Here is a 15,337-nt window from a genome sequence, read left to right as displayed (position 1 = left end):
TTGAGAGAGCAGCAAGTACAAATGCAATAAATTTCTCTGATACCTCTTTGATCACACCTCCTTTGTTTACTCATGCTAGTGTTATGGAAAACAAGGCTGGAGCAGAGTAAACAAGATGAGATCAGAGAGGTATCATAGAAATTGTATTTGTGCTGCGTAGACCTTTGAAAGGACCTTGCAATGAAATCTCCGAGTAACACGGAAGCTATTGAAGGGTTTATTTAGAGGGGGGCTGTAATGATTGTAGCAGGCGATCACCCAGCTGCCGTGTGGAGAACAAAGATTGGCGGGACAGGAAGCAGGTAGATCAGTTGAGAAGATAGGGAATAGACCAGGGAAAGAGTAGATACAAGAGTGGAGATTGGGAGAAGTGACTAGATTGTGACTGTATTTTTGACAGGGTTTGCTATTGGGTCAGATGTAGACTATGCAAGAAAGAGAAGACTCAAGAATCACTCCAGATATCCAACTTGAGTGGTTGGGAAATGGGATTGTGGGATACCAAGATAAGGGAGACTAGAAGATAAAAGTAGGGACAGTGTTCACGAGTCTGATGTTGGATATTCGTGTTATGTTTTAGGTGCATTGTAAACTATCAAAAAGAGATCATGAGTAGTTGTTGATATCTGTGAGGGTAGTCTGGGACAGAGGAGACTGCAAATATTTTGTGGAAAAAGGGAAGGAAGAGATAAAGATAAAAAGTAATGTGGTCAATGTAATCTGATTTTAGGGCTTATCAAGAAAGAAGATTTCTTTCACAACTCATCCAGAAGTTTATCTCTGTACTGAAATCAGTCCCACTCTCAGGTAACTGTTCGGTATTCAGTTCATCTGTGAAGCTATCTCTCTGGTGCCCCTGTGGTATTTGCTTAAGGAGGCCTGGTGGTATTGTGGGTTAGACACTGGGTTGCTAACTGCAAGGCTGGATGTTCAATCCCACCAGTTGCATAGAGGGAGAAAGATGAGACTGTCTCTTCCCATTAAGATTTACAGTCTCGTATTGATAAAAATGTGCTGTTCCTTCCTCTTTGTTTCCAGCTTTTGCATTTCAGTAACCAATACTCACCAGTGCATCTTGAGTTCATTTTTGCTCAGTTTCAGACTGAAGAAGTTGATAGAATTCTACAATTTTTCTATTACTATCTTTAGTGATTTATAAAATTTAATAATAGTCATTAACTGAATGTCCTTATGTATATATACATATATATATATTATAGACAGCATTGTATTTCAAGATATACCTTGAAATACTTTTTTAATGATGAATGCAGCCATTCTTCTTGAATTATCAATCCGACATAGTACACTAGATACTTGTGTGATTCAAAATGACCAATACACGTCCACTGCAGCGCACTAATGCCAAGGATATAGGTTTATGCGTTCCATTTCATTTTTGTTGACACCCAATTTACCTAGATCCATACTTCATACATTCCAAGTTCTGATTATTAATAATATCTGTAGTTGTGTTTTCTAATTTTGAATTGTGTCCCATAGACTTATTATAGTTCCAAATCCCTTACTCTAAAAAACAGAAAAAGATTTACAGTCTCAGAAACCCTAAGGATCAGTTCTACCTTGTCCTACAGGGTAGCCTCGAGTCAGAATCAGCCCTGTGGCTAATGGCTTTGCTCTGCAGCACTCACTCATATGCAGTCTAGACACGAACATCCGGAACAAAGGCAACGTGAAACCCTGTCAACATTAGAGCTTAGTCTGTTGCCAGTACTTCTGTCAAGTTAAAAAGAGAGCATGTAGAATTAGTTCATTTTTGCTTTTGTTTCAACAGGAATATTTTCTTTTGACTGTAACAAAGAAAAAAGATAACAGCAGAGGGCTGGCTTGACAGGATTTAATTAAAAAGTTACTCTTTTCATTTGTTTAAACAGCTGTCTGACCTGACTTTGTAGCTACCCAGGAAACTTGGGTTTTAGTTCTTTTAAAAAAATTTTTAAATCATTTTATTGGGGGCTCGTACAACTCTTACCACAATCCATCCATCCATCCATTGTGTCAAGCACATATGTTGCAGTCATCATTCTCAAAACATTTGCCTTCTACTCGAGCCCTTAAGATCGGCTGGGGTTTCAGTTCTAACTTAACCATGAAATGCCTCTGCGCTTTCCTCACGTCTCTTTCTCTCATTTTCTCACCTGGACAGTGCTCATTGTGTGGAAAGGACGTTCCTTCTCTAAGGTCTTTTCCAACTATTGAAATTCTGTGGTTCTATTTTTTACAAACCTGGATTGTGGGCGAATCCAAAGCCTGGGAAGCTCTAAATCAACATTCTATTAGTCACAAAAATATTCACACGAAGCCTTTCATTTTCTAGTGCATTAGGGATAAATGAATTTAGTTAAGCATTTATTGGGTGCTTTCTATAGGTCTGACACTCTGTTGGTCCCTGTTGGAAGTCCACAGGCCAAGCAGCAACAAGGACCTTATATTTTTTCTCCATTTTAATCAAAATGATCATGTCAGGGAAGTTTTAGCTGATAAAGTGGTAGATCATTTTCTTTTATTGGGAGAGGAAATAAAATTAACAATCCTGTACTCTGGACATATGTCAAGTCATCTTACAAAGTTGTAATAACTTGAAAACAAAAATGTTTTTAAAAGTCGTACACTAGGGAAACCTCTTAAGTAGCATAAAGTAAGACAGGGATCTTTAAAATGATTCTGTTGCTCTGGATACCACTGGCATTTTAGTGTCTACAGTGATATTAATTCACTGAGAAAAATGTCTGAGTCATTGGATGAATATCTTTTTTTTTCTCAAATTATTTCAAATTTATTTTTGTGATAGTACTATTTTGGTGTTTATTTTGGAATCATGACAATGTGGTATATGATGTTCCTAGTGAACTGACGCTGGAAGTTTGGGAAGAATGTAAAAGGAGATTATCCATATTCTTACTTTGTTTTTATGTTACTCTGAGGTTTAATGTGCTCTTAATCCTTTCGGTAGAATTTTTCCAATCTGAAAGATTTGTATTAAAAGATCCCAGAGATAATCAATAATCAAGTGAAGAACCATCTGAGTGCTTCATATAGATAGACACGGTTAGGCACTGTGTAGAGTAGAGAGTGGTAAACGATTTGTCTTCTGCCATTAAAATGACTTATGTTTGGGTTCTCAGCAACAAGTAAGCTGGCACCAAATTCTGAAAACATTCATGCTACATCAAGTCACTGGGGCATAACCTTATTTTGTAAAGTAAAATCTTGGTTGATGATTATCTCTTCAGCACTTTTCCTCTGCATTTTTAAGGCTTGTGTGTGTTTACATGTGCACACGTTTATGTGTGAGATTAGGTATGTATGGCCGAACGCGCAGGAGTTTGGTCTGTGAAGACAGTACGTAAGGAAAGCTAAAACAAAAACTGTAGTTTTTGGGGCCCACTTTTTTCAAATTCTGATAAGTGTATATTTTTAAACTGACAAAAATCTCAGCTTGGGTTAGAAGCCCATTTTAAATATCAGGCATGAAATGCTATTTTTAAAAATTCATACAAAGAACTAAATATAATGATACATATGAAGTCTTTACTCTGGATCACAGTGCAGTAATGATGTAAGTAATTAAGTAACTACCCACTTTATGATCTAGCACACCAGCTGGCTTATAGAGAATCCTAACCTGTTTTCTCTCCTGTCTAGAGCCTGTCACGATGGATAAAGTTCATTACTGCGAAAGATTCATAGAACTAATGATTGATCTAGAGGTAAGAGACAAGCAGTGTTAAGACAAAGCATCTGGCTGCTTTGGAATAGCCTCTCATCGCCTCATACTGCCCTTGGAGTCCGTTTCCAGGTGTCATCTAGGAAAGGAAGCCATGAGTAATTGGCCCTGGTGATTTTCACCTGATTGTCTTTTCCAACCTGGGCTGCCGTTTGTGGAAAAAAAACTGCTTAGCGCAGTTGTTAAATGAGTCCAGCATTGACAACTTATTTTCTATCATAATTTAATACCTCTTCCTAAGAGTTTTAATAGTGACCCATTTCATGGGGTTATGACCATCACTTTAGCAGTCTTGCTTTTCTAAATGTGCTTAATATTCTTGGTGAAGAGATAGTTGCTATTGTCATTTTTTTTTCCTTAATAGCCCTTCAGGAAAAAAAAAATAGTCTTTCAGAATAGGCTTTCCTAATGAGTTAGGTGCAGGACTTTAATGGAAAGTTCAGATACAGGGCACAGACGGAGTTCATTTCCTTCTGTCCCTTCCCGGTGTAGGAGATTCACAGACACACCTGTCTGTTCCTTTTCTGGAGAGGGAGGGTGGGTGGTTTTGTGAAATGGATTAGCAGCCTGTCTTGACATCTTGATTCAGCTTTTTCGCGGCTAGTAACTATAGCAATAATATCACTGATAAAAAATAAGGACATTTGATTTGCCTGAAGTTTTTGAAATGGGGATTGCCGCGGTCTCAGAATTTCTCAGTATTGACTTACTGTCAGGGAGGGTGGGGAGCAAGGAGTCTCCACTGAGGTCCCCCTTACTCTTATCCCCAAATAGTTCTGTTTGGAACTGACACTCAATATAGAGTAGGGTTTCATAAAGACTGTATTTAAAGGTGCAGGCTGAGATGATCTGTGAGACCTTTCAGTGCTGATGTTCAGCTTTAGCTTAGACAAGGTTCTGCTGTTGTGACCGGTTCAAATTATTGGTGACTTTGGGTACAGCACACACCAGGCCCCTTGCTTTGTTCATTGTGTGTCTTTTGAAAGGGTAGAGAGTACGTTCGTATAATAAGCACTGGGGACTTCAGTGATCAGCAGACTCCTGTCTCGCTGCACAGAATACATTCCACCTTACCGCTGTGGTGCTTTGTCTCCTAGGCCTTACTTCCCACACGGCGCTGGTTTAACACCATCCTGGATGACTCCCACCTTCTGGTTCACTGTTACCTTTCCAATCTTGTTCGTCGGGAAGAGGATGGTCATCTTTTTTCCCAAGTGAGTTTTGATGTACCTGAACATAGGTATTGTTTTAGTTTCTAAATTGATCTTTTATTTGCCATGCAACTGGTGCACTGGGCTGTGACACAGGGTTGTTGATAAAAAATGCAAACAGGTTGCATTGATAATTAGTGGTAATTTCAATGGAAAAGTTGGAAACTGTAGAAAGATTAATAGTTAGAAAAGAAGACCTGGGTGTGGGGTATCAGCCTCCACAATCGAATGGGTCCACGGGGCGGTTGTGTAATTGAGGGGTAAAATTAAGGAGACATCAGACGAGTTAAAGCACGCAAGCGCTCACCTCCAGGACCACCGTGATTTCAGGAGCCAGGTTTGCTCGGAGAGAGACTATATTTCCCACCAAGGCTTCTATCCACTCAGGAGGCATGCAAGGTAACCACATACTTTACAGTTAGGGGTTGCACTAGAGGCATACATGTCACAGGAAGGTTCATACGTAACAAGATGGTAGCATAACCTTGGTCATCCCTGAGTTGGCTTGACCTTAGGTGTCTTTGGACTCTCCTTCCGGGAAAAAATCATCCTTACCAGAAGGGACTGGGCTCTACCCGGGGTGGGACAGACTATCAGAGATAACCTTTCAGCAGTTGACCTCCAAGTGTATAGTCAGTGACCATGGGTTTGCAAATAGCACCTTAGGCTTGGCATCTATTATGGGGGACAGTCTGGGGAATAACTTTTCTGTTTCCCACACCTTGGTAACAAACAAAATTGGAGCTTGCCTGAGAGAATTTTGCATGATTTCTTCACTGCCAATATATCTTGTTAAAACAGCATTGAGGCCACATCTGAGCTCTTCTGGCTCCAGAAGCCGATTGCCCCAACACTGGGGTCAGGGTGCCTCACCTTCCATCCGTGTTTACTCTGTTCTCACTGTAACCATAACTCCCATCCACTTTGGTCGCTGGGCTCATTAGCGCATCCCAGTGGCCGCACAGAACTCAGTGCTCATGATTAGGAGGTTTACTAGGGCCATTAACAGGTTCTCATTCAGATGCTCAGGAGACGTTTCTTCAGGACAGTGTCTTCTCTCCCGTGTCTGCAAGCAGGCCTCTCTGTGGCCCTCAGCCACTTGGCTTGGTCTCTCCTCTCCTTGTGCAATGTTACAAAGCTCTTTTTAGGGCTGCCTTTCAATGCCCAAGAGCATACTTTGCCACCATAGACCTCAAGCCAAAGGCACCCAGCTCTGCCAATTAGCTGCCAAGAGGCACCCTATTCCACAAGCCAGCCTCCTGCCCTAAAGCACTCAGCATTCAGTCTAGTGCTCTGTCTCGTGCTTTGGCTTTTGGTCTCACTGCTGCCCCTCCTCTGTGATTATTCTAGTCCGGCAGCTGTTTCTTGGATCAGGGAGCTTCAATGTGCAGGGTTCTCTGAGTCAACAGGGCACACTCTACCCCGGACTCTTCTCTTAACTGGTTTTGACATCCCTCTTCCTGCTTCAGAGATGGTTCATTTTATACCCAGCAGGAGCACCCACAATTAACCCCGTTAACATTATCACTCAGAGTTGAACCATATCAGGGCCTTCCCCACCTTCTTTTCCCTGGACCCATCAGGACAAGGTGTTGATGGGAGTTGCAGAGACTGTAGCTAACTGATTCACTGCACATTACCCCTTTTCAACAATCTGAACAGTGACCTTACAGGTCGACCTTACTGGAGGGAATACAAAGAAATCCAATTGGCTACATCTGTGGGAAATAACGAACGATATTTCAGAATTTCAATGTCAGCAGCTAAACAAGGCTGGGGAACATACCATTGCTCTTCGACAAACTTAGACTTGAGCTGGAGGAAATGAAAACAAGTCCACGAGAGCCAGAACACATTTTCTCAAGAACAGATTTGACTCATTTAGTACTGATGATATAAGATGAAATGAATTGCGGGGTGACATCAAGAACATCATATACAAAGAAAGCAAAATATCGCTAAAAAAGACAAAGACAAGACCAGATGTCTTTTCAGATGTCAGAATAGACTGACGCTTGCTCTTGAATGTACAGTCGCTAAAGTGAATGGAAGAAATGAAGTAAATGAGCTAACCAAAAACCTCAGAAGGTAGCTCGAGAAGACAAAAGCAAACAATTATAATGAAAGGTCCAAAGTGGGAAAGCCAAAAGGGAAGAGCGCACTCAGCGAATCTGAAGCTTGGGGACCTAGGGACAAAGTAAGGCTTGCATTACAATACCAAAGGATTCTATGCACAAAACAGTGAGCGATGCAGGACACACCAAAAGAAATGGAAGGAATACAGAATCATTAGTTCAGAAAGAAATGGTCGCTACTCATTTATTTCAAGAAGTGCTCTTTGATTAAGAGCTAATGAAGTTGAAAGAAGAAATCCAAGCTGTGTTGAAGCCATTGCGCTAAAATAAGGCTCCAGGAACCGATGGAGTACAAACAATTGTGTCAGCCAACAGATGCAGTGGTGGAAGCACTCACTGGTCTGTGGCAAGACATTTAGAAGGCAGCTACCTGGCCAACTGACTGGAAAAGCTTCCTATTGTGTCCATTCCAAAGAACTGTGACCCAACAGGATGTGTAAATCTTGACCAGTATTAATGTCACAAGCAAGTAGAGTTTTCCTGAAGATGCAGTAATTCCAAAACAATTGTAGCAGTGCGGCAACAGGGAGCTTCCGAAATTCAAGCCAGATGCAGAGGGGACAGAGAGCGAGGGATACCGGCGCCGATGACAGCCCTCTTCACAGAGAATCCCAGACAGGTGTTTGCTTGGGTTTCATTGTGCAAAGGCTTCAACTGTCCATCGTGACAAACTATGGGTAGCCTTGAGCTGAATGGGAGTCCATAACACTTCGTTGTGCTCGTTTTGCATAAACACCAGTGCAAGCATCAAGAGGCATTTGCTGAAGCAGAACATGGACAGTTTAAGATCAGGAAAGGTGTGTGGTAGGGTGGTATCCTTTCACTGTGTTTTTCAGTTTGTATGCTGAGCAAATAATCTGAGCTCTAGAGTACATGAAGAACAGCACCAGGTTTGGAGAAAGGCTCATTACCAACCTGTGACAGGCAGGTGACTCAGCCTTGCTTCCTGAAAGATGGCTCGATGCACTTCCTGATGAAGAGCCTGATGAGGCCAGCTTCAGTATGGATTATGGATTTAGAACTCAGGTAAAGAAAACCAAAATCCTCACCACTGTACCAGTAGACAACACTGGTAAATGGAGAAAAGCTTAATGTTGTTAAAGATTTCATTTTACTTGGATCCACAATTAATGCTCTCAGAGGTAATAGTCAAAACATTGGGATAACTTGCTGCACAAGGTCCCTTTAAAATGTTGAAGAGCAAAGATGTCATTTTGAGGACTGAAGTGCATCTGAATCTCTCTCATGAATTCCAAAACCGTCGCTCAGAAATTGCTTTTCCTTAGTGGCCTAAGTAAAAGCCCTCAAGAGTGCCCTCTAGTGGCACAATGATTTTATGAACTGGCAGTGATGTAAAGAGTTTTTCTCCTCTTCAAATGAAATACGTGGCTTCCTTTGCTTTGAGGCTTCAATACCAAAGCACTGAGATTTCCATTTCAATTCTTTTCTGTTGGAAGAAACCACATGAATGCAATAGACTATTCACAATTTGTTTTTAAGACATCTACTTGGTTTGTGTATGTCGTTACTTTACATAAATATGTTTTGTTATGTTCACTCTCCAAAATTTTTCACCATCTTTGAGGCGATAGATGGATTTAGTCACTTATTATTTTATATTAAGCAATGTTTGTTCAGTTTTTTTTTATTGTATTATGTTCTGAAGTGTATTAATTTAAATGTATCCTTTCAGCTTTTGGACATGCTTAAATTCTACACTGGCTTTGAAATCAATGACCAGACAGGAAACGCTCTGACTGAGAATGAAATGACGACCATTCACTACGACAGAATTACTTCTCTGCAGGTAACCGAAATGAATGATAGTCTTTGTTTATATTCCCAAGGTTCATCTATTTGATTAGTACAGACAGGAAAAAGTGCCAATTTAGTAATATATTCACCATGGTTTTTTTTTTTTTTTTTATTTTAACAATTTATTGGGGCTGATACAATTCTTTTCACAGTTCATACATATACATACATCAATTGTATAAAGCACATCTGTACAGTCTTTGCCCTAATCATTTTTTTCTCTTTTCTTCTTTTACATTTTATTAGGGACTCCAACAACTCTTACCACAATCCATACATATACATACATCAATTGTATAAAGCACATCCATACATTCCCTGCCCCAATCATTCTCAAGGCATTTGCTCTCCACTTAAGCCCCTTGCATCAGGTCCTCTTTTTTTTTTTCCCTCCCTCCCCTTTCCCCCCTCCCTCATGAGCCCTTGGTAATTTATACATCGTTATTTTGTCATATCTTGCCCTATCCGGAGTCTCCCTTCCCCCCTTCTCTGCTGTCCCTCTCCCAGGGAAGAGGTGACATGTGGATCCTTGTAATCAGTTCCCCCTTTCCAACCCACTCACCCTCCACTCTCCCAGCATCGTCCCTCACACCCTTGGTCCTGAAGGTATCATCCACCCTGGATTCCCTGTACCTCCAACCCTCATATGTACCAGTGTACAGCCTCTGTCCTATCCAGCCCTGCAAGGTAGAATTCGGATCATGGTAGTTGGGGGGAGGAAGCATCCAGGATCTGGGGGAAAGCTGTGTTCTTCATTGATACTACCTCACACCCTAATTAACCCATCTCCTCTCCTAAACCCCTCTATGAGGGGATCTCCATTGGCCGACACTTGGGCCTTGGGTCTCCACTCTGCACTTCCCCCTTCATTTAATATAATATATATATACACATACATATATACATATACACATATATACACATACATACACACACTTATATCTTTTTTTTTTTTTGCATGATGCCTTATATCTGGTCCCTTGGGCACCTCGTGATCGCACTGGCCGGTGTGCTTCTTCCATGTGGGCTTATTTGCTTCTGAGCGAGATGGCCGCTTGTTCACCTTCAAGCCTTTAAGACCCCAGACACTATCTCTTTTGATAGCCGGGCACCATCAGCTTTCTTCACCACATTTACTTGTTCACCCACTTTGGCTCCAGCCGTTGTGTCGGGAGAGTGAGCATCATAGAGTTCCAATTTAATAAAAGAAGGTATTCATGCATTGAGGGAGTGTTTGAGTAGAGGCCCAAGGTCCTTCTGCCACCTTAATACTTGACCTATAAATACAGACACATAGATCTATTTCCCCATCCTCCTATATATATTTGCATGTACATGTCTTTGTCTAGACCTCCATGAATGCCCTTTGACTCCCAGCTCTTTCCTCCATCTCCCTTGACCTTCCTCCTGCCCTACTACCATGCTTCATCGCCACCTGGGCTAGAGTATACCTCTTCTCTAAGCAACCTTACCCTTGATCATTTCCCACCAGGCCTGCCACACCCCCTTCTCTACCATTTGGGGTCCCATGTTTTTCCCTTGTCCCTGGGTTTGTTAACACCACTTCCTTACCCCCCCCCAACCCCCCCACCCCAAGTCCCCCCAGAACTGTCGGTCCCGTTGTTTTTCCTCCAGATAGTTCATCCAGCCTGTCCTATTCAGACAGACCTGTGGAGTCACTAACATGCACGAAAACTAGACAGAGGAACACAAAGCAACAGTATACAACCAGACAACAAAACAACCAAAACAAACCACCGAAAAAGAACAGAACAAAACAGTTCACAAGAGAAAAGCTTGTAGTTAGTTCAGGGATCGTTTGCTGGCCCTTAGGAGCGTTTTCCAGTCCAGTCTGTTGGGGCACCACGCCCTGGCCCCAAAGTCCACTTTCAGCATTCCCTGGGGACCTTGCCACTCCATTCCCTTGCTGTTCCGCTGCACTCCCCCAGTGATTTGCCTCGGTGTGGTGGAATCAGGTCAGGTGCAATTCCCACACTGTGTCTCCGGTGCTGTCCCCTGTATCGCCCTTAGTCACTGAGGGGGCATTATGTCTCATAGTAGGGCCAGCCATGTTGTTCTCTCTGTGGAGTGATCAAATATGTCCATCTCCCATAGCTGCAGAGTCAATGTCGTCCTTTGGAACAAATTCTTTTCGGGGGAGGGGCAGGAATCCACTTAATTTATGGTGCTGGGGCCAGCCTCCCAGACCTCTCCACCGGTTCCCTCCTCCATGCCGGGATATTGCATTCACACCTTGCGACACTGTGTTGAAGTCTGGTCCCACTTTCCCTGTGGAGATATAAACCATACCCTCCTCTTGGGTGGATTAATGCCCCATTTCTGTCATGCTGATTGTACTTACCTCAGGGGACTCATGTTGTACCTGTCCCTTTGGGTCTGGCTTACCTCGCTTAACATAATTCCTTCCAGTTCTTCCCATGAAATAACGTGTTTCATGTGCTCATCGGTGCTTTTTAGTGCTGCATAATACTCCATTGTGTGTATGTGCCAAAGTTTGCTAATCCACTCGTCTATCGATGGAAACTTAGGCTGTTTCCAAGTCTTTGCTATTGTGAATTGTGCCACAATAAACATTGGAGCGTATATGACTGGTCGTGTTTTATTTGCTGCTTCAACCGGGTATATGCCCAGTAGAGGGATGGCTGGGTCGTAAGGTAGATCAATTTCCATTTTCTTTAGGTATCGCCAGATTGCTTTCCACAGTGTCTGTACAAATCTGCACGCCCACCAGCAGTGGAGGAGGGTTCCTACTTCACCACAGCCCCTCCAACACTTGTTGCTCTCTGATTTACTGATCTGGGCTAGCCTCAGGGGTGTTAGGTGGTATCTCATGGTTGTTTTGATTTGCATTTCTCTTAGGGCAAGGGACTTCGAGCACTTTCTCATATATTTATTGGCCATATTGATCTCTCTAGTGAAAGTTCTTCTCATTTCTTTTGCCCACTTCCTTAGGGGTTAACTGTTTTCCTCTTTTTGCAGGTCATGATGGTGTTGTAGATTTTAGTAATGAGCCCTTTGTCTGACTTGTCATTACTAAAAATCTTCTCCCAGTCTGTGGGTTGCCTTGTCACCCTCTTGGCAAAGTCTTTCGAGGTGCACAGGTGTTTTATTCTTATTAGATCCCATTTGTCGATTTCCAGATCACGTGTGTGTGTCCCCTTCCCTGTTGCAGTGAGCCTATGTGCTCCCTGGGCCAGTGCTCTGAGATTAGTCCCGATTCCCTCCTTAATGGTCCTGATGGTTTGGGGTTTGACTTCTAGATCTGTGATCCACCTTGAGTGTATTCTTGTGCATGGGGTGAGGTAGACGTCTTGTTTCAACTTTCTACATGTGGATATCCATTGTTTCCAGCACCACTTATTAAAGAAGGCATCTGCTTCCCACTTGACGTTTTTGGGACCCTTGTTGAAGATCAGTTGTCTATATGCTGATGATTTTACTCCTGGGCTTTCTATTCTTTTCCACTGGTCTGAGTGTCTATCATTGTGCCAGTACCGTGCTGTTTTGACCACTGTAGCTGTGTAGTAGGCATTAAAATCAGGTAGGGCGAGTCCTCCAATTGTGTCCTTCTTCTTGAGGAGTTCTCTGCTAATTCTGGGTTTCTTCCCTCTCCATATGAAGTTGGTGGTCAGTTTTTCCAATTCTTTGAAGAAGGTTGATGGTAATTGGATTGGTATAGCATTGAACTTGTAGAGTGCTTTAGGAAGAACTGTCATCTTTACTATGTTCAGCCTACCTAACCATGAGCAGGGGAGCTTCATCCATTTGTAAAGGTCACTTTTGGTTTCCTGTAATAGGGTTTTATAATTATGCTTATAAAGGTCTTTAGTATTTTTTGTTAAGTATATTCCTAGTTATTTCAGTTTGTTCTTGGCTACTGTGAAGGGTACTTCCCTCTTAATCGCCTCTTCCATGGCCCTGTCCGATGTGTATAGAAACCCTACCGACTTCTGTTTATTGATCTTGTATCCTGCTACTCTTCCGTATTCCTCTATTGCTGTAAGTATTCCAACTGTGGAGTTTTGGGGGTCTTCAATGTATAGGATCATGTCATCTGCAAATAACGATAGTTTCACCTCCTCCTCTCCCAACTGGATCCCTTTGATGTCCTTCCGCTGTCTTATGTTGTTAGCCAGAACCTCCAAAACGATATTGAATAGAATATTCACCATGTTTTTAATGTTGCCAATTCTGAAGAATTCATGGAAAAAAGAAGAAGGCTTTCTTTCACAGCCCCTCTCACTCCTGAGAATCAGTATATTGATATTTGATACTCAAAAATACTAGTTTCTGGGTCAACTTTTTAAAATTAAATATTTATATTGGGGGCTCTTACAGCTCTTATCACAATCCATATACATACATTCATGTGTCAAACACATTTGCACCTATGTTGCCATCATCATTTTCAAAGCAGTTTCTTTCTATTTGACCCCTTGATATCAGCTCCTCATTTTTCCCTCCCTCCCTCCCTCACCCTCGCTCCCTAAGAACCTTTGATAATTTATGAAATATTATTTTCATCTTATACTATCCACTATCTCCCTTCACCCACTTTCTGTTGTTCGCCCCCTGAATGTGTTTATCCTTGAGATCGATTTCCCATTTCTCCCCTCACCTTTTCCTTACCCTCCTGGCATCTCTGTTTTCATCATTGGTCCTGAGGGGTTCATCTGGTCTGGATTCCCTGAGTTGTGGGCTTTTATCTGTAGTAGTGTGCATGTTCCTGTCTAGTCAGATGTGTAAGGTAGACTTGAGGTCATGATCGTGCGGGCATGGGTGGGGCATTAAAGAACTAGAGGACAGTTGTATGTTTCATTGGTGCTACACTGCGCCATGTCTCTTCCTTGTGACCCTTCTGTAAGGGATGTCCAATTGTCTCCAGATGGGCTTTGGGTCTCCACTCCTCACTCCCACTCATTCACAATGATATGATTCTTTTATTCTGGGTCTTTGATGTTTGATATCTGATCCCATCGAAACCTCATGATCACACAGGCTGGTGTGCTTTTTCCATGTGGGCTTTGTTGCTTCTCAAGTAGATGACCACTTGTTTATCTTCACACCTTTAAGATCCCAGATGTTATATCTTTTGATAGCCAGCCATCATCAGCTTTCTTCACATTTGCTTATGCACCCACTTTGTCTTCAGTGATCGTGTCGGGAAGGTTAGCATGACCCAATGCCAGGTTATTAGAACAAAGTGTTCTTGCGTTGAAGGAATACTTGAGGCCCAATGTGCATCTGCTACCTTAATATTTAGCATATAAAATATGTACATAGATCTATTTCTCTATCATTATATATAAATATATTTACATATTTTTATGAAAGTTTATGTCAACATCTGTCCATCCAGGTGTAGATAAGTATTTTGCCTATTTTAAGATACCCACATGTAGCGGGACTGAAATGTGCTAGTTTTGATCACATATACCATACACGTACCTTTGTTTTCTGTTAACTGACATTGTCTTGCTTTTGAACTTCATTTCTTCTGTGGTAGATAGAAGCTTTTCAATGCCAATTTAAGTAAGCCACCCTGTTTGACAAGAGTCTTTCTGAGGCGCAGACTCAGTCAAGCTTGAGTCTGAATTCTCAGGCTGACTTTCACTCGCGAGGAGTCTGCTTTCTCTTTTTTTCTCAAAATGGCACCTGAGCCCGTGCAGACCTTAACAGAGCCACACAGTTAGAAGGAGGATGCTCTGTATACTGCCTAGTGTAGATGTCTTTTCCTGCTTTTCTCCGTAATAACCATTTTGGCCTTCTGCCTCTGGCCTTGAAGTGACCACAGCTGATGTAGCTTCTGACTGGTTCTCTTAGGACAAGCAAGGCATGAAAATTGCCCCAAACACCGTGACCGTCTCCCCTGCTTGTTGGTGTTGAAGCCTGAATTCTGCCTCCCATTCACTCTGTGGCTTGGGCAGCCTGATTTCAGACTTAGGTTGCAGGCCCAATTTGTCGCTGTCTATAATCCCACAAGTCTGAATCAGTTGGGGCACGCTCACACATACATAGCCTTGGTTTCCTTCCGTGTCATCTACCATAGGACACAGGGAATCGTCTGGAACATTCCTATGCCTCCTTGACATCAGAAAAGACCAGGGATGTGAAGTCACCCTGTTCCACTACTTCTCCTGTCTTACAGTTTACCCTTCGTTCTTTGGGGGTGGTACCCTGCCAGGTGCTCTGTTCATGGAGTCCCAGACAGAAAGGACCCAGCACCCTTTGGTTTGGAGGCTCCTCCTCACACTTCTCCAGTGGTGTTTTCTGGGGGGGGGGGGGGGGGGGGGGGCTCAGTCTCACTGGGTGTTTTGTTTTCTTTGGGGGAGAGGAGATCATCAGCTTTTTTTCTGTCCTGTTCATTAAAGTGGCCTTTGTGGTCCTTTTTCTGTACATTTCAAATC

The 15,337-nt window shown here is 42.4% G+C and overlaps 1 protein-coding gene across 1 annotated transcript in view; it reads left to right on the top strand.

The window, feature by feature from the left end:
• Positions 1-15,337, top strand: part of AQR (aquarius intron-binding spliceosomal factor) — a 104,517-nt gene that overhangs the window by 19,020 nt on the left and 70,160 nt on the right. Inside the window, exons 9-12 of the mRNA XM_075530610.1 lie at positions 731-807; positions 3,667-3,731; positions 4,846-4,962; positions 8,788-8,901. Coding sequence (XP_075386725.1) covers positions 731-807; positions 3,667-3,731; positions 4,846-4,962; positions 8,788-8,901 — 373 coding nt within the window. The remainder of the gene's footprint in view (positions 1-730; positions 808-3,666; positions 3,732-4,845; positions 4,963-8,787; positions 8,902-15,337) is intronic.

The sequence above is a fragment of the Tenrec ecaudatus genome, chromosome 14 (genome assembly GCF_050624435.1).
Source record: "Tenrec ecaudatus isolate mTenEca1 chromosome 14, mTenEca1.hap1, whole genome shotgun sequence".
Classification (NCBI taxonomy): domain Eukaryota; kingdom Metazoa; phylum Chordata; class Mammalia; order Afrosoricida; family Tenrecidae; genus Tenrec; species Tenrec ecaudatus.
Note: the sequence above shows the minus strand (reverse complement) of the source record. Positions and strands in the feature narration are given on the sequence as shown.